This window comes from Leucoraja erinacea, chromosome 11 (genome assembly GCF_028641065.1).
Source record: "Leucoraja erinacea ecotype New England chromosome 11, Leri_hhj_1, whole genome shotgun sequence".
NCBI lineage: Eukaryota > Metazoa > Chordata > Chondrichthyes > Rajiformes > Rajidae > Leucoraja > Leucoraja erinaceus.
Window position 1 is genome coordinate 21565954 of NC_073387.1, and position 26657 is coordinate 21592610.

Below are 26657 nucleotides of genomic sequence, written 5' to 3' on the forward strand. Positions count from 1 at the left end.
GATTTTCTGTCCAAGCAGTAAAACTTGTTCTAGGTCTTCAAATGGCCTGTTAACCTTCCATATGTTGAGCAGGAAGTGTTTCCAGGTTTATGGCTGAGAGCACGCAAACAATAATGAAGGAAGAGGAAAAACAGTCCTCCAGTGCCCAAAGGCATCAGGTTACATTAATAAGCAAACCCCGAGTGGATAAGGGAGACCAGATAGAAGTAGATACAACTATGATGGTGGTGGGTAGCTGGAACACACCGCCATAGACAGTGATGGAGGCAGATATGATTCTGGCATTTAAGAAACTTTTCAATGAGCACCATGATAGGCAGGGAATGGATCACGTGCAGACAGATGAGATTAGTTTATGAAAGTTCAGCAAAGGAGGTATTCAGTGGTGCAGTGGTAGAGTTCCTGCCTTAAGAGCCTGTCTCATGAGCATGCGACCAGCATGGGGGCCACGCGGAGGTCGAGTGAGTGACGTAAAGTTCGAGCGAAGTCCGCGGGACGTACGGCATCAAGATGCTGCGTACGGCGTCGAGACGCTGCACACGCCCATCAAGGCGGTGCGTACGGCATCGAGGCAGCTGTGGGCCGGCATCGCCGTTGCCGCGCGGAATTTTTGAACACCATCAGTTTTTCGGAGCCCCGCACGGTGTTGGGACCAGCTCCGCACAACTCCATACGGCTCCAGCGATCAAAGTGGGACCGGCCCGACGAGGCCGTACAGCTCAAGCGACCACGTTAGGTCGCGCTTGCCGCATAGAGTCGCATGCTCATGGGGCAGGCCCTTTACAGTAGCAGAGACCCGAATTCGATCCAGAATATGGGTGCTGTCTGTACAGAGTTTGTACGTTCTCCCCTTGACTGCGTGGGTATTCTGGTTTGCTCCCACACTCCAAATGACGTACAGGTTTGTAGGTTAATTGGCTTCGGTAAAAATAGTAAATTATAGGATAGTGCTAGTGTATGGGGTGATAGTTGGTCGGCGCGGCCAGGCCTGTTTCCACCCTATATTGATAAACACAGACGTTGCGGGCTGAGGGGTCTGGTCCTGTGTTGTATTCTTATATGTTCAATTCAATAAAATAAACTATTATGCTTGCTTTTGTTATTATTTTAAAGTTAATTTATCTGAATTTGCAGACCAGTGAACATTACTGCTGCTACTGTTAAAAGGAATTCCTCAGCACAACTAAAATTCAACCTCATCACAAACTCTCTTCACAGTTGTTGCATTTCTCAAATCCCATCCATCATCTGCCCATCACCCACGACAATTTCCTTTGAGTCTGTCACCTCAAATCTTGATATCACTTCCCATGAGCTACTATGATTCTGCCTGTGACCCAGTCACCATGACGGACTTTCTTAGCTACACGAACTACATGGTTGTCAGACCTCATGGTTGTCAGACCTATTATTCCATAATAGGGTATATGGAACTGATGTGCTACAATACTGAGAAATATATTCTGCATTCTGTATCAACCACTTTGCTCCATCTATTGTGCTTGCATTTGTAGAACAAGGAACTGCAGGAGATGGTTTACACAAAAGGACACAAAATGCTGGAGTAACTCAGCAAGTCAGGCTGGATGCCTGGAGAACATAGTTAGGTGATGTTTTGGGTCGGGCCCATTCTTCAGACTGATGGGGGGTAGGGGGGTAGAGAAAGCTGGAAGAGAGGAGAGACAGGGATTTGACTGATTTAGTTATTTATAGCATATCTGATCTACTTGTATTGTATGTAAAACAAACTTTTTTACTGTGCTTTAGTACATGTGCCAGTAATAAGCCTAAATGTAAATCCTAAACCAGATAGAAGCAAAGCATATCAAAACATCAGCGACATGGATAGCAAGAAACATTTCATCACAATTTATGGTACGGAGTAAGGGAGTTATAGGGAAACTGAGGATTTTCTTTTTCACCCTATCGGCCTTAGAAAGTGATATCACACCATTTTAGAAGTATCAGGAAGAGCACTTGAATTGCTGAGAAATAGTCACGTCAAGTCAAGTTTATTTGTCACATATACATACGAGATGTGCAGTGAAACGAAAGTGGCAATGCTCGCGGACTTTTGTGCAAAAAGACAAACAACCAAACAACCAAACAAACTATAAACACAATCATAACACACATATTCTTTTACATAATAAATAATGGAAGGAAAAACGTTCAGTAGAGTTAGTCCCTGGTGAGAAAGGCGTTTACAGTCCGAATGGCCTCTGGGAAGAAACTCCTTCTTAACCCAGGTTATGGACCCAGTGTTGGTAAATGGGATTAGTATTGATGGCAGACATGGACATAGCAGGCTGAATGGCCTGTTTCGATGCTGGTTGACTTTATGAAAGAGCTCAAAGAGTTCAATAATCAACTCTTGAGCCAAAGTAAAATACAAATATTAAGAAACATATTTTCCAAAAAATTAGATGAATTTTATTTTGTATATTTAAAGAGATAAGTGATAAGTTTGAGCAAAATAGCTATTAATCTGCGTGTTATTTCCCTTTACAGATAGCTGAAAGAATAGACAGAGAGATCAAAAAGGAGAAAAATTTATATATAACAAATATTTATTCTTGAACAAAACTAAAAGCACGAGGAGAACTCATTTGGAGCAGGAAGCATCTTTATCTGAAGAAGGGTCCCGACCTAAAACCCTGTCTGTCTATTCCCACTGCAGATGCTGCCTGTCCCGCTGAGTTTCTCACATCACACAAGTATTCTTCCTCTTTCCAAATCAGGAGAATAATATTCATCCAGAGACGATGAAAACTAAACACTATATTATTATGTATTTGACAATATGTTACAAAATAGTTTGACATTATCATGCAGCCTCATTTATCAGTTCTATATCTAATAGATCATAGTGGAAATGCTATTTAATTGTGTGCATTGATGTATTATTCTTGACAGATTAAGCTAAATTAGCAAATTAAAACAAATATGTATATCTAATTATGGGTGACTCAGTGGTGCAACCAGGAGAGCTGCTGCCTCACAGCTCTAGTAACCCGAGTTCAATCCTGACCTCTGGTGCTGTTTGTGTGGAGTTTGCAATTTCAAACTGTGACCATGGGTTTTCACGGGCATCATTAGCCACTGTAAATAGCCCTGGTATATGGATTGAGAGTGTGGTGATAATTAGAATAAAACTCCAATAATCTGCCGTCCAATTGTTCAGAGATGTGAATGGTTCAGTATCTTGGCTCCCTGAACAATAATTTCCAAATTCCTTTGAAAGTCACTGCGGCTTTGTTTCTTGTGCTTCCTCTGTGAATCTCTAAATTAAACTAAACTAAAAATTTACTGGACAAAATTATTGTGTTACAATGTAAAGATCTAAAATAAAAGATATAAAGGTAGAGTCGAAACAAGGAACTGCAGATGCTGGTTTACAAAAACAGATACAAATTGCTGGAGAAACTCAGCAGGTAGCCTCTCTGGAAAACATGGATGTGATGTTTCAGGTCGGGATATTGTTTGTTGTTGTATGTTGGGGTACGAATAGTACTAATGCCCAATTGTTCACAAAATTCTGTTTACCAGCTATCACCAAGGTTCTACGGGTAACTGTTTATTGCTGAGAAAATTAGTCGGGAATTGATCTCCTGTTAGGCAGCATAAATGCCATGGGCTGAAATGTCGTCCGTTCAAAATACAGAAATACTGAAGGTTATGAAAAATTGTGAACATATCTTAGGAATTTGTGTTATTCCAGTGACAGGATAATAAAAGATGCATGAAGCACAAAGTAACTCTTGTAACTCTTGATGTCGAGATTTATAAAGAGTGACAAAACAAAATAACGTTATTTGCATCAGAACATTTCTCTCAGTGCTCACATCAATACAGGTGACAAAAATGGCAAAACCTCTTGTCTCTGTGCTGCACATCATGAAACGGTAGGAGAAAATCTGAAGATGTAGTTGCTATGGCAACTGGTAAAGTTGTGCGAACTATTACCTAAAGGATGCAAATCCCTTTGGTCTTTCCCAAGCCTATACACCCCCTCTTAATAACATTCTGTCAGCAGTGGTGTGATTTATTTCCAGCAGCATTTTCTGTAGCTTTAACAAAATCAAGAATATCCTTGCCCTATACTTAGGTGTTATAAAATGTGAAATTTAATAGCTAAACCAAGATTAGCATCTTTTCTTCAGAATTGCACTAACGTTTTTTTTTCATTTACTGAGAAATTGCACACCCTTCTGAGGGTTGTGAGTCATTTCTGGCTTAGTTCCGCAGGCACTTACTTTGTCCAAATTTATATCAGTATTTAGATACATTAGCCCTATGTTCCTGGTGCAATAACACCAGCAGATGATTGATAATATGAGTCTGTAAAAATGTTTTACGATTTTTCACTATAATACTGGGAGTGTGTTGTAAGAAAGGAACAGACATTTATTTTTGCTCACTTTTGATAATATGGTGGCATGGTGGCACAGCAGTAGAATTGCTGCCTTACAGCGCCAGAGACCCAGGGTTCAATCCTGACTACTGATGCTCTCTGTATAGAGTTGGTAGGTTTTCCCGTGAGCTGTGTGGGTTCCTCTGGGTGCTCTGGTTATCTCTCACACTACCATGATGTACAGGTTTGTAGGTTAATTGGCTTGGTATAATTGTAAATTGTCCCTAGTGTGTGTTGGATAGTTTATATTGCGGGGATCGTTAGTCACGGTCGCTACTCAGTTTGGAAACAGTGTATTGAAGGGCCTATTTCCATGTTGTAACTCTAAGCTAAATAAAACATAATTTAGCTGCATTCAGGCAAAAGGCATGCAACCTGAAATATTAACTCTATTTGTCTTTCCACGGACAAAGAACATTGTAAGCCGAACAATGCAGCACAGGGTCTTAAGCCCATAATGTTCGTGCTGGACATGACGCCAATATAAACTTACCTCCTCTGCCTGCAAGTGATCCATATCCCTCAATTCCCTGCACTTCCATGTGCCTATTCAAAAGACTTTTAAATGCCACTATCATCCGCCTCCATCACCACCCCTGGCAACACATTCCAGGTACCTTGCACTTTCTGTGTAATGTTGCCCTTCTTTATTGAATACTGCTGAGTATTACAAAGATTTTGTATTTTCATTTAGCAGTGTGCACTTCTTGTAATTTACCACTGAAATTTGCTTCCATTGTAGTCAGTGGAGTGCATTTTCTGACTGTCACTATACCAAATATTACTAACGTTGAAGTTTGACCTTGTTGTCAGTGAGTGTATGCAAGAATTTCTTCCATCCTTGGAGTAGAGTCAATTTCAATTTAAGTGTAATTTAACCTAATATATACTTGCTTAGTTAGAAATAAGTAGTCATTTATAAAACATTATTGATTAGACAAGTTTAAATGACCATACATTGATTGGGATACATATATGTGCTTTGTAGATATTATGAAGAGTAATATTCAAAATAATAAAAACAGCAACATTATATCTATCTGAATAATTCAGTCCAAAGAAGGGTCCAAAACAGAAACGTTGCCCATCTGTTTTTCCCCAGAGATGCTGCCACACCTGCTGAGTTGCCCCAGCATTTTGTGTCTTTTTTTTTGGTAAACCGGCTTCTACAGATCCTTGTTATAACATAAGAGCCATAATCTTCTTCACAGACTGAGAAAACTGAGAAAAAAATTCTGGGAATAATTGCAGCATTTGATGCTTTCATTGTGAAATTTCATTTGATACCCTGGAAAATCCTTGATTAGTATGGATGGTCAGGGGTTAAGGAGAGAAGGCAAGAGTGTGAAGTTGAGAGAGAAAGATAGATTAGGCCTGATGGAATGGTAAAGTAGAATCTGACGAACCGAATGGCCTAAATCTGCTCCTACAACTTAAGAACTTATGAAAATGTGCAGCTGGTAGTGCAGAAACCAAGATGACATAGAGGCCAACCCTTAGTTACTCACTTCACATTGTAGCCAAGGAATATGCCACCATTTTAACATTGGGCTTCTAAACAAGGTACAAACAGATGGCAAAGCTGACTCCATGCCACAGACTGACAACCATCTTCATCAACCATCCTTAAAAAGATTTTTGGTGCTTGGTCTAAAAATTCTCTCAAGCATTTTGGAGGGATTTTGGGGAGTTAGGAAGAGCGGAAATTATTCTCTGACAAAAAGTGATTGGGGCAAAAGGCTGTTAAAGATCTCTTGCTGTTGAGCCTCCAAACTTGGTTCATCGCTGGAGACACAAGGAACTACAGATGATGGAATCTGAGCAAAACACAAAGTGCTTAAATAAATTTGCAGTTCAGGAAGCACCTCTGGGGGGAACCCCGGTTCACCTCTCCTCTTCTCTCTGGTGAGGAATAAGACCAGTAAGAGCTGACCGCATCTTCAACATCAGCTGTGGGAGGCGCCCCTGGGAACAAAGATGGACGATTGAGGAGATGGACATCATGTCCTAGGAAGGCAACATCTGGAGGCCCTGCAATAGCCTGGGGCTTGCCTCAATGGGGCAATTCTCATAAGGATGAGAGCGTGGAATGAACTTTGAAAATGGCACCATATCAGGTCGCCTCTTGCATGCGGGCTCAGTGGACTATTTCTGTACACTTTGCTAATCGGGGATGTGCTTTGATGTGACAATACTTTATTGGACTGTCTGTTAAAATGAAACTCACCGGGCCTTTGCACATGTGACAAATAACCAGAACCACTGAAACATTGGATAGGCGACGTTTCAGGGTGGGACGCTTCTTCAAACTTTATATTAGTTTATTACTCACGGCCTGGTTCGTCCTCTTGAATCAAGTCATCTGCCAACCAGCACACCCTATCAATGTCATAGTGTCCTTAATTAATATAGGGAAAGCATCATAAAACAGGTGTTTCAGATGAATTGCCCCTCGGACAGTCAGGCAATATGCCATTCTTTTGTAGGATCAAGAGGATCCTCCACCCTCACTTGCCCAAATATATAATTTTAGTTTTGGAGGTACCGCATGGAAACAGGCCCTTCAGCCCATCGAGTCCACACGGTCATGGACTGTCTGTTTACATTAGTTCTATGTTATCCCAGTGTTGCATCCACACTTGGGGCAATTTACAGAGCCCACATTTTTGGGATGTAGGAGGAAACTGAAGCATGCAGAGGAATCCTAAGTGGACACAGTGAGAACATGTAAACTTTACACAGACAGCACCCAATGTCAGACTTGAACCCTGGTTCTGTTTTTATTTTCGATGTCCTGCATCAACAGTTTTCAAGAAAATAAAAGTATTTCACGCAATGGTCATTTGATATTATAAAGCCCAGGATCTAGATGTATTGTAATATTAACCCATGTTCCTGTTTCTCCTGCAGCAGCTATTAGTTGTATCTGGTTCTTGGATAATTTCCCTCATTTCAATATTAATTTATCTGCAGCAAAGCTATGATCCTGAATGGAGGCACTAGAAACTGCAGATGCTGAAATCTTGAGCAAGAAACAAAGTGCTGGGGTCAGGCAGCATCTGTGGAGAGAAATGGACTGGTGATGTCACACTTCAATCAACATTTTTGGTCAGGAATCCTTGAAGAAGGGTCTCTGCCCAAACCATTTCCTGTCAATTCCCAACATGCTGCCTGATGCTGCCTGACCAGCTGAGTTCCTCCAACCCTTTTGCTTTTGCTTATGATGACTGTTTCTAGTGAGATTTTGTCAGTCATTGCAGCCTGTAACCCTCACTTTTATGAAGCAGGGCCTTGTGGATTTGTTAGTAGTGCTGGCAAAAGGCAATAAGTATATTTTCCAAACCGCGGTAGGGCTTGTTAGCAGATCTGACAAGCAAGAAACAGCACTGCAGCCAAACTCACTGCAGCTGGCAGCAGCCAATCTGCGTTCTCTGACAACCCTGTATATTTATTTCTGCAGCATTTCACCTTCACTGAGAGGCTGGTGATCTTTCCTTAGTCATTCATGCACACTGTTACTTGACGCAAATGTGTCATTAAATCTGGCAGCAAATTATCCCTTCTTTGTTTTTCTTCATTTATATTATTATTCTATCTTTGTTATTTTATTGCTGCAGAGTTGTTCTGTTTAGAAAATGCCATTTCTATTTAATAACTTACAACAATCCTGGCTTTTGTACTTTTATGAGAATTTTAATAGAGCTAATTCAAATCTGATTGCAAAAAAAAAAAAGTTGTAGTTCCCTCAGCTCTTTAGGGTAAAACAGGAGTTGATATCAAAGACAAATGATAGTAATAAGGGAATCATAGAGAAGAAATATTTTTAATATTTGTGTTTGTTTTAATATGAAACTGAGTTATTACTATCATAAGTAAGGCCAAAGTAGATAAAAGTTATTCAGTGACAACTTGAAATAAAAATTTGTTATGTTACCCACAGTTGTTTTTAGTCCTATTCGTAATTTCCTTTTTCCGGCATTGTACTAGGTCTATTGGTACAGCAGGAATAAATTCTGCTTGCCTCTCTTGCTTAAACAATGCAATTGGGTCACCATTGGTGCAAATATTGAACCTGTACATTTCCAGCGGTTTTTGACACAGCTTCAACATTTTTCAATATTCATAGAGTGGTACAGCACAAAAAAGGCCCTTCAGCCTAACATATCCATACTGACCTCGTCGCTCATGAAAAACTATCCCATTTGATCGCTTGCGGGCCATGTCTTTCTCTGCCTTGCCCATTCAAGTATCCGCTAAATGTCTCTTAAATATAGTGATTGTATATGATTCTAAGACTTTATCTGGCAGCAGGGTCCAGGTATAAGTCCGATACTTTGGTCCAGTCTGAAGAAGAATCCCAACCCGTAACGTCACCCATCCATTTTCTCCAGATATCCTGCCTGATCTGCTGAGTTACTCCAGTACTTCATGTCTATCCAAGTATCAATAGCTCACTATGTGAAAAAAATCCCCTTAGAATTTTTCCTATCTCCTTCAACCTATGCCATCTTGTTTTTCCTACCTCTCCCGTGACAAAAATATGCTAATTATCTACCGTAATTTTATATTCCTTCATCAGGTCATCCTTCAGCCTTAATCTCTTTGGGGACGGATTGTCACGGATTATTACAGAGACAGTCTGCTTCAGTATCATGCCCTTTGAAGACAGGCTGTTTGGAGTGAGCAAGGCATCGTAACCTATTAGTATTGAAATTAATGTGGTAATTAAATTGACTTTCTCCACCCCTGCAGCTGTTTGCTAAATGTGCAACTGTGATGTTGTCTGTTGACTTTCATGTATGTACATTTTATACTAATCATAATTCATGTTGACCTTGATTATGTTGCAGCACTCGCACCTTAGGATCAGATAGATATTAGTTGAACCCTAATCCAGAGAAATTAGTACATAATCTGGACTGACACCTCACAACACAGAGGAAACTCAAGGCAGCTATTTATTGAATGCAGCCTCGAATGCAGCCTTCTCAGATAGGCATAACTGATGCCAACTGACTGTTCAAAACTAATGGGCCTGTCCCACTTAGGTGATTTCTTGGATGACTACAGGTGACTGCCACAAAATTTTCATCATGATGAAAATATTTAGGCGACAGCGGTAACAAGTTTTGCTGTCGTAGCTGTTGTCGTAGGTTGTCGCCGGGTGTCGGAGTTGTTGTCCTAGGTTGTCATAGTTGTCGTGGGTGGTGTCGTTGGTTGTCATATGTTGTTGTAGGTGAATTCCATTAAAACTAGTCCCTGGCAGTTGCCTAAAGAGTTGACGAAGTGGGACAGGCCCTTTAGATAAAGAAATTCCCTCAATTATCAAAATTTACACCTCCAGAAATAAAAGGTGTTGTGACAAATCATATTGCTCTCCTCTGATTGTAACACATTGACTTACTACCGAGTTTCACAATATTGTAACATATTTCAAAATACTGGGCTGGATTTTAAGTTGCAGATATATTTGGAGCGAATGGTCCAATTGCAAGCAGGAAATCAGAAGTTCAGTCACTGAATCCATCAGTTTTCTCAACGTTGATTCTATGAGAAACATCGGTTCATAGGTCGATCTGGTTGAGGGCGATGGAGGAAGGCCCTTCAAGAGCCTGGGGCTTACCTGGACTCGGAATTGCTCCAGTAGACTGAGCACGTGGGTGGAATGCACCTTGGAAATGGCACCAAAACATGGCAGTGCCTAGATGTGCAAATATGCAAAAATAATTTCACTGTGCCTAATTTCACAAATGGCCTCCTCCTGCTCCTATTTTCTATGTTTCTATAGAGAGTTAGATAGAGCTCTAGGGGCTAGTAGAATCAAGGGATATGGGGAGAAGGCAGGCACGAGTTATTGATTGGGGACGATCAGCCATGATCACAATGAATGGCGGTGCTGGCTCGAAGGGCCGAATGGCCTCTTCCTGCACCTATTTGCTATGTTTCTATGTGCGGTTGCACATGTGACAAATAAAACACCATTGAACCATTGGCCTCACCAACTATATTTTTATTTTAATAGGGATTCCCCAATCAATTAGTTTATGCAAATTATCACAACATATAAAAGTTAATTTCCATTTCATTACTTGAAGAAGTACACCAAACATCTCATGCTATTCATCAGGGAGAAATTCATGCAGACTGGAATGTTAAGGGATAAGTATGCCGATATTCTGGATATCTTTATCGAGAAGGAAGACATACTAGAAACACTGGAACACATTAGTTTGGACACTTCCTCACAGCCTGATGGAAGGGTGCTGAGGGGAATGTTCTTGGGGCTACACAGTGGTAGAGTTGCTGCCTTCCAGCACCAGCTACCTGGGTTCGATCCTGATTATGGGTGCTGGCTGTACGGAGTTTGTACATTCTCCCCGTGACCGCATGGGTTTTCTTTGGGCTCTCCAGTTTCCTGCACACGCCAAAGAAATATACGTTTATTCGTTAACTGGCTTTGGTAAAAATTATACATTGTCCCGAGTGTTAGTGTATGGGGTGATCGTTGGTCAGCATTGTCTCAGTGGGCCGATGGGCCTGTCTCTGCACTGTATCCCTAAAATCTAAAGAAATAACGCAGGAGATTGATGGGGCTTTGACCAAGAGTGCTGGATATTTGTCTGCCATGGGTATGGTGCCAGAAGATTGCAAGATAGGTAATGTCTCTTTGTTTGCCTAATATCAGCAACAATGATGAGCCTGGAAAATACAGGTTGTGGAGCATTTCATCAATGGTAGGGAAGGTATAGTATTAGAAAAGGTTCTGAAGGACAGGATTTATGTCCATTTGTAGCCAGAATGAGTTTACTAGGAGTCAGCATAGTTCTGTGCAAATTATATCTTGCCTCACAAATAGTCATTGTGTTGCACAGCACAGAAATGTGTCCTGCGGCCAAACATAGACTGGCCGATCATTTCACGGAACTCCTTCACTCAGTCTGCCTGAACCTGCCTGATCTCCCGATTGCTAAACACTTTAATTTTCCTCCCATTCCCACATATACATTTCTGTCCTAGGTCTCCTCCATTGTCAGTGTGAGGCTAAATGCAAATTGGAGGAACAGCATCTCATATTTTGCTTGGACAGCTTACAGCCCAGTGGTATGAATATTGATTTCTCTAACTTCAACTAACCCCAGCATTTCCCTCTCTCTCTATTCCCCCCCCCCCCCAAGTTGCACCAACTTTTCGTTTTCACCCAATAAACAGCTAGCAATGGCCTGTTTCCTTTATCATCTTTACTTTTTTAAATATTTTTTCATTCATTGTTCTTTATCTCTCTACATCATCTCTCGTTTCCCTTATCCCTAACTAGTCTGAAGAAGGAAGGATCTTGACCCGAAATGTCTTTCCTTCTCGCCAGAGATGCTGCCTGTCCCGCTGAGTTACTCCAGCTTTTTGTGTCTTCTTTGGTTTAAACCAGGATCAGCAGTTCCTTTTAACACACTATGTTTACATATCTGCTGTGCTGCTGCAAGTAAGAATTTCACTTTTCTATTTCGGGACACACGACAACAAAACACTTGAGACTCCTGACTCTTCAAATTGTGTCTGATGTATTTTATAAGCACTTTTGACAACAGACAATCCCTAAAAAACAATACTACGAGGAAAACAACCCTTTGCTCCACAAAGTAGTGGAAGATCAACTTAGGCTTATCATTTTAGAATGGAACAGTAACTCATGACATTCCATGCGGTGAAGGAAAACACTACCAAGGGTACCAATGGGCAGCTACGGATGAAGACTGCATACAAACAGTCACACCAATGTATTTGGTTAGGAAATGAAGGTGTGTCACTGAAAAAGAGGCAACATAGATAATATTATTGCATCGTATCCACAGCTACAATTAAAAAAATGTGGTCCAACAATATTTGCTGTACGATAGAAAATGTTTTCAGCTTCAGTTTGTCGCAGTATCCAAAACTGCTGCAGGATGTGAAACCCCATTTATCATTTTATGACAGCACCAAGCAATTTAATACTTGCTTTGTACGAATTGAAAAGTGCACAAACCTAATTTCTTACACAGAAGCAATGATTTGCTTCAAAACATATTACTATAAGCCGCAGAGTTTACCAAAACCTCAATTGACCTTGTAACAATGTGTAAAATTCATTTGTTGTGAATCATTTTGCATGTTTATTAAAACAAAAGGCCTTAATATATTTTTGCCAATTGAATTGAGTTTCGTAGGAAGCATCTCAGATTAAGTAATGGAGACAATTTGTGCCCTGGTGCTCATTAAGAATATTTAGTCATGCCTGTTTTTCCATGTATAGCCTTAATGTTTAGTGTGATGCACACATATTTCATGACAACAGTACCACACCCATCACATTGGTAAAAGAGTCCCTGTGAGAGAATATGCCTTTTCATCTGTGATTAATAGATAGATATGCCATTTATTGTCACTATACATGTAATAGCAGCTCCATTAAATTTTCTTAGCAATATCCTGAATAATGTTGCTGTCCAGGCAGCATGCTGGCGCAGCGATAGAGTAGCTGCCTTACAGCGCCAAGGACCCTGGTTCGATCCTGACCACGGGTGCTGTCAGTACGGAATTTATACGTTCGCCTGTGGCCGCATGGGGGTTTCTCTGGGTGCCCTGTTTTCCCCCCCAAGTGCAGTTTTGTAGGTTAATTGGCTTTGGTAAATGTTGATATTTGTCCCGTGTGTGTGGTGCAGTGCTAGTGGAAAGGGAGTGCTGGTCGTTGAGGACTCGGTGGGCTGAAGGGCCTCTTTCTGCACTGTATTTAAACTAAACTAAACACAATTTAAATAAACAAACACTAAACACAGTAACTGAGTAGTACAAAATTTGACAGAATTTCTTATCCCTATTGCTAACTATAATGGTTCAGTCAGCAATGGGCCCTGGTACAATCTTTAATTCCATTCATTGGTCAGAGAACACAATTTGTTTTATCTTGCCTCTGGTCTCATCATGTATACAGAACACAAAATGAATCGAAATCTTGCATCACATAGCAAGTCCAATTTTCAATCCCCTTTATTCTTACTTTTGTCTTTAACTATTTATTACATGGTCAAGCACACCATTGACTTCCAATGCACTGGGTTTTCATTTGTGACTAGAATGTTCCCAATAAGTTGATCTGAACCACATTATCCATCCGAGGACTATTTGTCCCATAAATAAAACAATGACCAGAAAAACAATATGGTGTTTGGTAAGGGGATTCGAATAGTTCAATGTGCTTCCGTACATGAATATAAAATCAACTTGGGGAAGTTAAATCAGACTCAAAATTCCTTTAAGAAAAATAATGTGAAAAAGGAAAAATAAAAGTATAAATGAAAGGAAGAATTTAAAAAAAAATAATGAAAGTTAAAGTTAACTCAATGAGTTAAAAATGTCCAATGCTGCTTATCAAATCATGCAATAGGATCATTTATATGAGTAGGTAGGCAGAGCTATGGTTTAAAGTTTCATCTGAAAGGTGCTAATCCATTCCATCAAAAAGGTTCCTGGATACTTTAAAATAACATACAAAAAAAAAATCACAGTCAGTTAAATAATAGCATAAGCAATTTTCTCACTTAGTAATCAGAGAAGGTTTTGTGGATCAAAATAATCCAAGACAATTTAAAAAAAAAAGGTTGGTAAGAGAGCATTTATGTGGGCTTAACCATGGCTATTATGAATGTTAATACATGGTCAAACCTATATTTAATTGTGAAATGGATATGAAGAGAAAGAAGAGTTATAATTTCCCAGGCTGTTGTATTTAAGTGTTGGATTTGGTTTTAGTTCTACAAATATAAAAACGGCTTCTTGAGAATGGGATTAGAATTTAAGTCTTTAATGAAAGCAACACAACTGGCCTTTCCGATACAATACTGTAGAAACGTAGAAACATTTTAAAAAATAGGTGCAGGACTAGGCCGTTCGACCCTTCGAGCAAGCACCGCCATTAAATATGATCATGGCTGATCATCTAAAATCAGTACCCCGTTCCTGCTTTTCCCCATATCCCTTGATTCCTTTAGCGCTACAAACTAAATCTAACTCTCTCTTGAACTGTACTTAGTTTAACATGGCCAAAAGGCATTTTGAAGTTGTTCTATTCTTCAACTGCCATGCAGGACTTGGACTCGGATCTCCAGATTGTTTGTCCAGAACTTTATAGACTTTAGGGATACAACATGGAAATAGGCCCCTTGGCCCACTGAGTCCGCACCGATGAGTCATCACAACGTGCATTAGCACTATTCTACACACGAGGAACAATTTAATAACCTACTGAAGCCAATTAACCTGCACGCCTTTGGAGTATGGGAGGAAACTGCAGCAGCCAGAGAAAACCCATGTGGTGACATGGAGAACATATAAAGTCTGTACAGAAAGCAACCATAGTGAGGATCTGGTGCTGTAAGGCAGCAACTATACTGCTGCACCACTGTGTTGCCCAAACTCTTAATTAATAATACAATAATTTAACCATTGCACCACCTCTATACTCAGGTGCCTATATATAATTTCTACCATTCCATTTCATAAAATTACTAAATGATTAATGACTTTGAATTACAGTATTAGTAAACTCTTTTGATGATCACAGAATCAGGTAAAATGGCTTTACGATAGGGGAAGGCAAAAGTATTACAACGTAAACTTTAACAGAGAAAAATATTACAGCACAAAAAAGTATTACTTCTACATAATCAGTATAACAATATTTAATTGCTTTATTACATTGTTAATTACTTTCCATGGAATTTGGAATATGCTTGCACTATTCTCACCTTTTAATTATTTAATATTTTTTATGTTACAACATGAAATTTAAAGAGTGATATTTTAATATGTAAATCAATGAAGTTCATGCATCAATAAAAAATGATATCAGGTGAGGCTTATATAGGTCCTTTTAATTTTAAAGTATATCTATTTTATAACTTCTTTAAGTCTGCATTTAAATATTTTTAAAAGAAAGATTGTAATCTTGCTCTGATATAAAACAATCGCTTGTTTTAACTTCTTTCTCATTCATCTCAGCTTTATATCTTACGAACATGGACACAGACCAAATAACTTTTATGACGCATTTGACTTTGATTGCAAATGCATAATGTGCATTTTAACCCACCCAACACCCACCCACTTTCTGGTACCAATTAGTTAATTCTGACCTGCTCCGGATGTGATAGACGTGTGCCGTCGGTTGAATTCTCGTTTAATGTCATCCTGGGTTAGATTTTCTTCCAAGCATTGGGAACTGAAAATAAATATACATGACAGAGTGATTGTGAGATGCCATCCTGTATAATCAAAAGACAAATGGTAACACTGCAATAATGCCTGTTTATTCTTTAATGCTGTTACATCCAATGCAATTTTACCAAACTTCAAAGAATAATTCATTACCTGGTGAATATTTTTGATTGACTAAATGATACAGCATTGAATCAGGCCACATCTGCCCACCGAGTACACACCAACCATCAATCACTCATTCACACTAGATCTATGGTATCCCACTTTCTAATTCATTCCTAACATACCAGGCATAATTTTACAGAGGCCAATTTTACAGAGGCGGCATGGTGGCATGAAGGTACAGCTGCTGCCTTACAGCTCCAGAGACCCTGGTTCGATCCTGACTCCAGGTGCTTCTCTGTATGAAGTTTGTACATTCTCTCCATGACCTGCTTGTTTTTTCTCCAAGATCTTCGGTGTCCTCCCACACTCCAAAGACTTTTAGGTTTGTAGGTTAACTGTCTTGGTATAAAATGTAAAATGTAAAATTGTCCCCAGTGTGCATAGGGTAGTGTTAATGTGTGGGGATCTGAAAACAGTATTTTCCACACAAGGCCAATTTTCTGTTAAGAATATTGAACAACTTGTCGCACCTTCTTACCGTCTTATGAAGACTACAAGCAAATGTGTGTAAAGTCATGCAAACTGCTGATGGGGAAAAACTTGACATTACGATTGTGCCAAAGGATAAAAGGGGAAATGCTTAATATATTCCGATTAAATCCTCTCTCCATTATCTCATTGCAGGCATTAAGTCTTCAAACTAAAGGGATAATACATTCATTAAAATCGTATGGAGGGATTTAAAACACATTAGGAACCTAATTTATTATCTCCAACCTCAATTTCAAGACATGTATAATTGCCAAATTCTCAAAGAAATTTCAAAACTGGAGGATTTTAATTGAACATTGTAATCCATGCATAAAATTCATTTACCTTTCATTCCAGGTGACATTCAAATATTTCAGTGTATTTAATATATTTTTGATCATGCACCCTTCAATCTCAGTTAGCTTCACAAATGCAGTCAAATATAAACATTATAAACAAACCATGGAGACCGCTACATCCGTGAAATGTGTAATTAAAATAAATTAAAGAGTGGTCAAAGTTTTGTGGCTATGAGCAGAATATGCAGTGTTTGCTTTGCCTTTATTCTCACAAGAATTTGTATTGCTTGCAGCTTCCCAATCACAATCCACCAATGGAACAAAAAAGAAGGGTCTCGACCTGAAATGACACCTTTTCCTTTTCTCCAGGGATGGCAGCCAGACCCACTGAGTTACTTCAGCTTTTTGTGTCTGTCTTCGGTTTAAACCAGCATCAGTAGTTCCCCCTGACACACAAATGTGAATTTAAGGTCCGTACAAACCATTCCCCCTGATCCTTTGCATGGATTTGCTACTTAAAATCCCCACTTTCTCTTCATTTGTACGTTTCCAGTACAGCAGGCAAAGCAAGCTGACATGCCCAATGTCTCTATTCTCTCTATGTCCAATTCTATTATATTATATTGATCTCTGCCCAATTCAATCTATGATGATTCCAGTGTAGCATGAGATGTGTGCGGTGAGTGACCAAAAGCTCATTTTGGATTTTTAACTTTAGTTTCGCAAACATTTTCAGATTGATTGCCTGACAGCCAACAGTTACAGCAGCAACTACCAACTTTCTGTGAGATAGATTTAACCAAATATATTCCACCAGGTGCAAATGCGATGCAAAGTCAAGGTGAAGCATTGTGACATTTCATCCATTTCATTGTGACATGTCTCACCTCTGCAGCTAAACACAACCGTAATAACAAAAGGCTTTAAATTAGTCTTTCCATCATCTAGTTTTAAAACAGTAAAAGCTTTTGAAAGAAAATTAAAAGCACATCTTTACACTTGGAAGCTAATTAGGTTTGCACTGTTTAAATAATAAATCGCGTGTTCAAAGTTAAATAAATCCCAATTTATGACACAATGGAAAATGTCTGTTATAATCTTAAAGGAATTAAGTAGAAATTTAAAATGAAATACCTGATCTTTCCAACTATATGAGGCTCCGATGCATGCCAGTCTGTATTCGGTTGTCCCACCTGAAAAAAATATATGTGAACATGAAGAGAGGCAGCTGAACTTTTGAGAAATCAGTCAAGAAAATTTGCCAACAGAATACATTACTCTAAAGCAGCAATCATCACTGCAGCTCCATCATTGTCTCCAATTCAAAAGTTCTAGGAATAAGGTACTTTGAGATATCAGGAAGAAATGAAGAAGATAATTGTTTATCCTTTCTGGTGGGAGCATAACCTACTGGTTTCAGAATGTCGTTGATCTTTGGATCTGGTTCTGGTTCTATATTACATGTTGCAAACATGCTGTGAATATGAATGATATAATACCACATAACTGGTCTGATGAAGTTCCCGGCCATGTTCTCAAAACCTGCGCAGACCACATGGCAGGAGTATTTTCAGATATCTTTAACCTTTCCCGACTGTAATCTGAGGCTCCCATCTGAAGACCGTTGTCACCCAAGAGCCAAAGGAAATTATCTGAGCAAGCCATAATGACTCGGGTCCAGTTGCTCTGCCACAAGATGCTTCAAGAGGCTGGCTATGGTGCATTTCAACTCCAACCTCCCAAACAGCCACGTTCCACTGCAATTTGTCTACCATCACACCTGGTCCATGACAGATGCCATCACCCTGGACCTTGGCTCATCCCTGACAATTTGATTAACAGGTACACCTATACCAAACTCCTTGACAATAGCTCTGCCTTCAACACGATAATCCCAACTAAACTTATCTCCAAACCTCCTATTTTAGGACTCCAATGGATCCTCAACTTCCTGTCCGATAGGCAATAATCAATAAGGATAGAGAACAAAAACACTATTTTCAGCCTCTTACTATACACAAAGTGCATACTCGACTGTACGGTGAAGTTCTGCTCCAATCCCCTTTACAACTTTGCGGAAGACAATTGGTGAGGCCATGTTCAGAGTATTGTGTTCAGTTTTGGTCTTGCTGTTATAGGAAAGATATTAAGCAGCAAAGGGTGCTGAAAAGATTTGCGAGGTTGTATCCAGTACCTGAGGGCCAGAGCTGTAGGAAGAGGTTGGACTTTACTTCTGGGAGTGAAAAAGAATGAGGGGTAATCTTATAGAGGTGTATAAGATTGTGAGAGGAATAGATGTTGGAAATGCACTGTTTTTTAACCAATGTAGGGGAATCACAAATCAGAGGACATAGGGTGGTTTCAAGTGAGGGTGGGAAAGATTTAATAGCAAACTGAGGGGTAACTGTTTTACAGTGGTGGGCATATAGAGTGAGCTGCCAGATTATGTAGTTGAAGCAGGCTCTATCACAATGTTTAACAGACATTTGTACAGGTACACGGATGGGATAGGTTTAGAAGGATATGGGCCAAATGCCAGGTGGGACCAGTGTACATGGGTCACATTTCTTGGCGTGGGCAAGTTGGGCCATAAGGCTTGTTTGCACATTGCATGACACCAATGAAACCACTGTCAAGGGCCAGATCTCAAACAATTGCGAGATGGAGTGCAGGACGGTGATAAGAGATCTTAGTAGCATGAATGAACACAAAGATCTCCTCAACAATGTCAGTAAAATGAAGGAGCTGTTCATTGACTTGAGAAATGGAGATGAGGGGGATGGCGAGCAGCAACAATATCAAAGATGACTCAAATCCCAGTCATTCTCTCTTCTCAACTTTCTCATCAAGCAGAAGATACAAACCTTTGAAAGCACATACCGACAGGTACACAAACAGTTTCAATCCTGCTGTTATCTGACTGTTGAATGTTCTGTCATGTGCTCAAGATGAATTCCTGATCTTCCAACCTATTTGTTGCAGCCCAAACAGTTTAAAAAAAAATTTTTCACCTTCTCTAGCTATAACACTATACTTTGTACATTGTTTACATTTGATTTTGATACAGTCATCTATGGTATAACTTGACTGGATTTCCACTGTATCCCAGTATAGGTTGCAATAATAAGTCAATAGTCCAGGGCTCTCACTTAACTTTTTTCCCTGCTGCCAGTCAGGTAATCTAGGCACCTTTTTAGGTTGCCAAATGACAGTTTAGGTGGTCATTTAAGACAGTTTGCATGACGCATGCGATAATGTGCTCGGACGATGTGCGTAGTTACCAGTCGATATTATGCTCAATGAAGCATTCACATATTATTTCTGCTTCAAATAAAGTTACAAACTAAACATATTCACCAATCAAGACATGATATGTACCACAATGACATGCAGCAAAATTATAATACAGTATCTCAACTCTTTTTACACATTGCAATTAATGCAATTTCTATTAGTTCTTTCCACTTCCAAACAAAAATGTGGTTGGATTATTCAGCGTATGATCAACATGTGTCAATAAATCCTGGACCATGGTAACATATATGTTTATGTGTCCACTACAGATTGATGCAAGCATGTTTTCTGTGAAGGACCGAAAATTACCATGACATGGCCATAGCATGGGGTGGTTATTGCTATTGGCACAGAAACACTCTTGCTTCCCACATAATTTATCCATAACAAAATATACAGGTTGCATGGAAAGCTCTTAAGGCATTTTATGAGAATAGCTGTTAAAACCGACTATACCCATCTGACAGGTTAAACATCACACTTACTAACAAGAGATGGCCAAAGGACATAACTGCAGCAAATGTTCTTTTGGTAATATGTTTAAAAGTGTCAAAATGCCACATTACCGGACATTCAGATTAGATGTACGTGTTGTGAACAGCAATGAAGATACCCAGTTTGTACGCACCAGATTTTAAAAAAAAAATATTGATAAACGCTGTTTCCATCATTCCCACCAGAATTAACTTTAAAATTTCAACTGAAATATCTCCTGACCAAATTTGTGATGTATATGACCGACTGTAGAAGTAAAACTTGGATAAATCCAACGTATAGTTGTGAATGTTGCTCATTAAATAATTACAGCTGCTGCTGCTGTGCGGGGCCCATCATTCGCTCCGACCCTTCATCACCCCGCATCTGGTATCTTTGCCATGCACTACAGCCATCGCCGACACGAAACATCGCGTTCCTTTTCACCAGAGATGCTGCCTGACCTGCTGAGTTACTCCAGTTTTTTGTGTCTATCTTCAGTGCCAAGCCGGGCAAAATGACTCGGCGTTTAGATTGCCTGGTGGCACTTTCTAGTGATCATTGGCACCGGGGCAATCACTAATTTCGAGCCCTGCCTATATTTTCACTGATTTGCCCTTTCTGCATTCATAGCTTAACGATTCTTTGCCAGACTGCCTGGGAACATTTCAAGCATCAATTTTACATTTCTCTAAGTTCTCTTTCTAACATTTATCATTATCCTGGAGACATTTATCATTATCCTGTTGCAGTTTGGGACTTCTTGCTCTGGAGTCTAGGCAGTCTGTCATCAGTGGTCAAAGCATTTTCTTTTTCCTCAAGCCTCAAACTGTGACTGGTTTGGCTCTAATTGTGCTGCATGTTTTCCACTGCTATAAAATTAAGCTAACTTTCAGCAATATATGTGATAATTTCTATTTTTACCTTTTCCAGTACTGGTGGTAAACTGGTGAGGCTATTTGAAGCCTTGTCCAGAATAATTAAAACAATTTACAACAGCAGCATTATTATTTAGTTTAGTTTAGTTTATTGTCACATGTACCGAGGTAAAGTGAAAAGCTTGTATTACTTAGGCACATGTATATTTCAAGATTTTAACTAAGATTGCATATTCAAATATATTCATTTATTTTTGACATCAACTAAGATTAATGGCAATATTAAGAATGTAAAAACCTAGTGAAATATGTGACATCATATTACAATTGCTATCCACCAAAAGTATAGAATCCATAGTTTGGCCTGAGTTCAGAGCAGTGGAAGTTTACAGGAAGTGGTTATATCCCACCATTTTGTTTAGGCAATGCATATGCACAAATCAAACACAATTGAAAACATGCGTTACCAGACACTCAGTAAATTGGAGGACTTCACCAGACCATATGACAATTATCCTTGTTTTAGACAGTGTAGGATTCAAATGCTCTGCTTGTTGTGGTGCATGGCTTGATTGTATTTATTTATAGTATTATTTAACTAGACTGGGGAGCACATCAACAAAAGCTCTTATCTTTTGGTTACCATCACATACAGCAGCAAGCTCCAGGCACCCACCACCCTTTGTGTAAAATACTTGCCCGGGTATCTCCTTTAAACTTTCACCACAAAGCTATGCTCTCTAGTCTTTGACATTTCCACACTGGGTAAAAGGTTCTGACTGTCTACCTCACCATGCCTCTCATAATTCTTTATAGGAGGGCCCCCTCAACTTCCAGCATTCTAGAGAAAAATATCCAAGTCTGTCCAACCTCCTTGTGTAGCTCACATACCCTGTAATGTTGACAGCATTCTGAGTAACCTCTTCTGCACCATCTCCAAATACTCTAATTATTCCTGTATTGCGACAATACTCCAAATATATATAGAGGAAGGAACTGCATTTACACCGAAGATGGACACAAAATGCTGGAGTAACTCAGCGGGTCAGGCAGCATCTCTGCAGAAAAGTAATAGGTGATGTTCTGAAGAAGGGTCTTGACCCGAAACGTCACCTATACCTTTTTTTCCTGCTATGCTGTCTGACCCGCTGAGTTACTCCAGCATTATGTGTTTATATCCAAATCTCTGTATCTCTGTGCACACGACAATAATAAAACAATACCAATACTAAATGCTGATCCTCTGATAAAAGTATTTTTTATAACAATTGGGAGAAAATAGCATGTGTGATATTGCTATTTCCTGCGAATGTAATTGTATATTTAAGCCATGGATGAGACAAATGTCCTGCTTCTATGAAGCCTATATAGCTGCGCGATTCAAACTGCATTAGTATGGTTTTAGTCAAGAGCATCTGGGCTCAAATGGTGCAACAAAATTCTCACTTGGCACTCGTGCCTTAAACACATAAATTATGAATTCAATATCAAACCTAGACATGACTGTTGATCCAGACTTACATTACACCTCTAATAGACTGCTACAATATGTCCTCCTGTAGCTCATTTAGTCGACAGAGAAGATCACTTATTCATATTGAGATTTTCTCATTCTCCTGCTGTTCTGGTAATAATTGTGCGTCATTAACCAATATCAGGTTGGCTGGCCATTGAAATCGATTTCCATTGATGGGACCTTATATGTGTACAAAATCGCAACCATCTTTGGTGACAATAATAACAATCATTGTATCTAAAATGATTACTTGGTTACAATAATTCTTCAGAAACTCCGAAGAGTCCATTTAAATACGATTTATTTTCTCTATATTCCCATCAATGTTGGCTGAAAAGGTCTTGGAAACAAATGGATTTTGGCAGACACTGCGTACTTCAAAGTTGGCATAAATTTCAAGTAGAAAATAATCTATAATTTCACAGTAATGAAACTGGAGCAAAGCCACAGTGTTAGCTGTTAGAGTAAATTGGAAAATGTCACACAGCTTCAGTCTGAGGGCATTGTCTGAGGCTGAAATTAATCATTATTGTTTGAGCAATGAAAGCAAGTTCATGCTGCAAATAGCCCTTAACTACAGATGGCCTACAATACTTGCTCCTGAAATTTATTTGAGAAGGTTCTCCAATCAAGTCATTATATATTTTTGTACCTCCGTTTGACTAAAATAGACAATAGGTTAATATCATATTGGTCAACACACTCTTTTCCCTTGGTCTTGGATGAAATTTTAAAGCTTACATTTACACAAGAATAAAAATAAGATCTTAGTTTAGTTTAGTTTAGAGATACAGAGTGGAAAGAGGCCCTTTGGCCCACCAAGTCTGCATGACCAGCAATCCCCGTACACTAAGACTATCCCACACACACTCAGGACAATTTACAATTTTACCAAGTCAATTAACCTACAAATATGTGGAGTGTGGGAGGAAACCGAAGCACTCGGAGAAAACCTATGCAGGTCATGGGAAGAACCTACAAACTTCATACAGACAGCAGGCGTAGCCAGAATCAAACCCGGATCTCTGGCGCTGTAAGGCAGCAACTCTACCGCTGCGTCACCGTGCCAGTCCTATCCATATTCAAAATTTAAACTGCACGAAGATTGCATTAGTATATACATATTCATTGTGTGATAATTGAAGAATATGTAAACCAAAATAAAATCATGGAAACACTGAACCATTTAACATTTTGTGCTATGCTTGACATTAAGTTTGGCACCATAACCTTGTTTTGATGACTCACATTTAAAATCATTCATGGACCCAGCTTCATCATTACTAAACGAGTTCTCGCTGCCAAGTACCCCCTGTCATAAAGCTAAGGAACAAGATGCAAAATGCATCAATCCCTTTTGTTTAATGGGTGAGCCCTTCTCCCAAAGGTGAGTGCAGTGGTTTTTCAGACATAACAACACCTTGATTTAATTATGTCCCTGTTCCCCACCCCGTACCTAGAACATTTAGACATAATTTCATATATACCCTTTAGTTAACCAGTTTAGCAATGGAATTAACATTTTTTCAAATCCAGCAATGTCTCTCGTGAGATTAAATATTTATTTCAGATACATCAGGAGCGGGGCCTCACATCGCCCGGCGCGGCTTTAAATGGCCACGGACTTGCTAGCGCCTGCCGGGAGCTCCAACATCGGGACCCGGAGTAGGGCCTTACATCGCCCGGCGCGGCTTTAAGTGGCCGTGGGACTAGCTAGCGCTCACCGGGGGCTTTGACTTTGACTTCGTTAGAGAAATGGAGAGCAGGGGAGAGACAAGACGTTGCCTTCCATCACAGTGAGGTGGAGATTCACTGTGATGGATGTTTGTGTAAATTGTGTTGGTCTGTGTCTTGGTTCTTTCCTTGTATGACTGCAGACACCAAATTTTGTTTGAACTTCATGTGAGGTTCAAATGACAAATAAACTGTATTGTATTGGTATTGTATTGTATTGTCATCCTACAGAAGGCCTTGGAGGCCAATTCACTCAAGAGAGAGTTCGATACAGCTCTTAGGGCTAACGGAATCAAGGGATATGGGGAGAAAGCAGGAATGGGGTTCTGATATTGGATGATCAGCCATGCTCATATTGAATGGCGGTGCTGGCTCGAAGGACCGAATGGCCTACCCCTGCACCTATTTTCTATGTTTCTATCATGTAAAGCAGCATTCCCCCACAATTCCCACAACTGACCCCATCTACATTTCAAAGATGGATACAAAGTGCTGAAGTAACTCAGCGGGTTAGACAGCTTTTCTGGACAAAAGAGATCGGTGACATTTTGGGTCGGAAACCTTCTTCAACCTCCAGCACTTTGCGTCTATCTTCAGTAAAATAGAAGGGTTCCGACCCAAAGCGTCACCCATCCTTTTTCTCCAGAGATGCTGCCTAATCCGCTGTGTTACTCCAACATTTTGTGTCTATCTTCGGTATAAACTAGCATCTGCAATTCCCTCCTACACATTTCATCTACATTTCATGTTCCCTCAGAAAGAAGTTAGCATATAATCAAAGACTACTCATAACCCAATCATTCCCTCTTCTCCCCACTCACGTCGGGCAGAGATGCAAAAGCTTTAAAGCACGGACCACCAAATTCAAGGACAACAGCTTATTTCCACTGTTATCAGACTCTTGAATGGATATATACTAAGGATATATACCCAACCCACTAATCAACCGCATTACAGGCCTTGTGGTTTTCTCATCTTAACTTTCTCTTGTTGCTGCAACATGATTCTACACAGTTTCCCTTCCTTTTGCACAACCTGTTGTACTCATGTTTAGTTTTGATTGTAGTCATGTATGGATGTTTTTATTGAAGATGAAGACACAAAATACTGGATGTTTTTTTCGTGCAGTTTCTCACTCTATCTCAGTAATATTTTCTGCACTAACCAATCTCTCTTGCAAACAAGCGTCAACCATCCCAAGATAGTAAAACATGTTTTTTTCTTCTAAATTGGTTTCCTCAGAGTAAATCTCTCCAATCTACTTTGCATTGAATTCCACCAACATCATGCTTGTTCTCATTTAAATCATCCTGAATCTACAGCTATCCATATTACCGACAATTGTGCTGATCCAATTCAAGTTAGATACAGATTTTAAAATGTTGCTTTCCAAGTCTAAATTGTTTTTGAAAATTAACTAATGAATCCAAAACTGATGGACGAGGAACTTTTTTACAATCTACAACCCAGTTTTAAAAAAATCAACTACTGCCATGCTCTCATATATCTGAATAGATATTTTACCCTTCATGCTGCTTTCTTCTTTATGTGATGAGCCATTTGCTTAATACGCCTGCCAGTGAGAAATAGGGTATTTCTACTTCTTCTCAAAGTATGTGGAAACAGAACACTACAGTACAGGAACAGGCCCTTGGCCTGCATCGCCTGTGACAATTTAAAAAAAATCCCATCTGTCTTCCATTACTTCCACTAGCAGTGTATTCCAGGCAACTACCAGCAAAAAAAAATGCCTTGTAAATCTCTTTTCAAATATCTTTCTCTCACAAGAAAAGTATGTTGTCTGTATTTGACATTTCCACCCTGGAGAAAAAAGTCAGACTATCTACGCTATCTGCACTCATTACGTTATTTGTTCTATCAAGTCACCCCTCAGTCCATGATGCTTCAGAGGAAACAATTCAGGTTTCTCAAACTTCTTCAGCCTAATATGCTCTAATCCAGGCAACATCCTCGTAAATCTATTCTGCACCCTTTTCAACTCTCCACATCCTGCCTGTAATGCAGCGAATAGATGTAGACACAATACGCCAAATGAGACCAAACCAAAGTTTTGTATGGCTGCAACATGACTCCCCAATATGCTGCCAAGTATGCTGTAAACCTTCCCTCTCATCCAATCTATGTGTGCAGCCACTTTCAGG

General features: G+C 39.6%; 1 protein-coding gene across 1 annotated transcript in view; it reads right to left on the reverse strand.

Annotated features, from left to right (window-relative positions):
• Nucleotides 1-26657, reverse strand: part of LOC129701362 (uncharacterized) — a 227863-nt gene that overhangs the window by 120713 nt on the left and 80493 nt on the right. The window contains exons 7-8 of the mRNA XM_055642496.1: nt 17734-17792; nt 15580-15665 (exon numbers count right to left, since the gene is read on the reverse strand). Of these exons, the coding sequence (XP_055498471.1) occupies nt 15580-15665; nt 17734-17792 (145 nt within the window). The remainder of the gene's footprint in view (nt 1-15579; nt 15666-17733; nt 17793-26657) is intronic.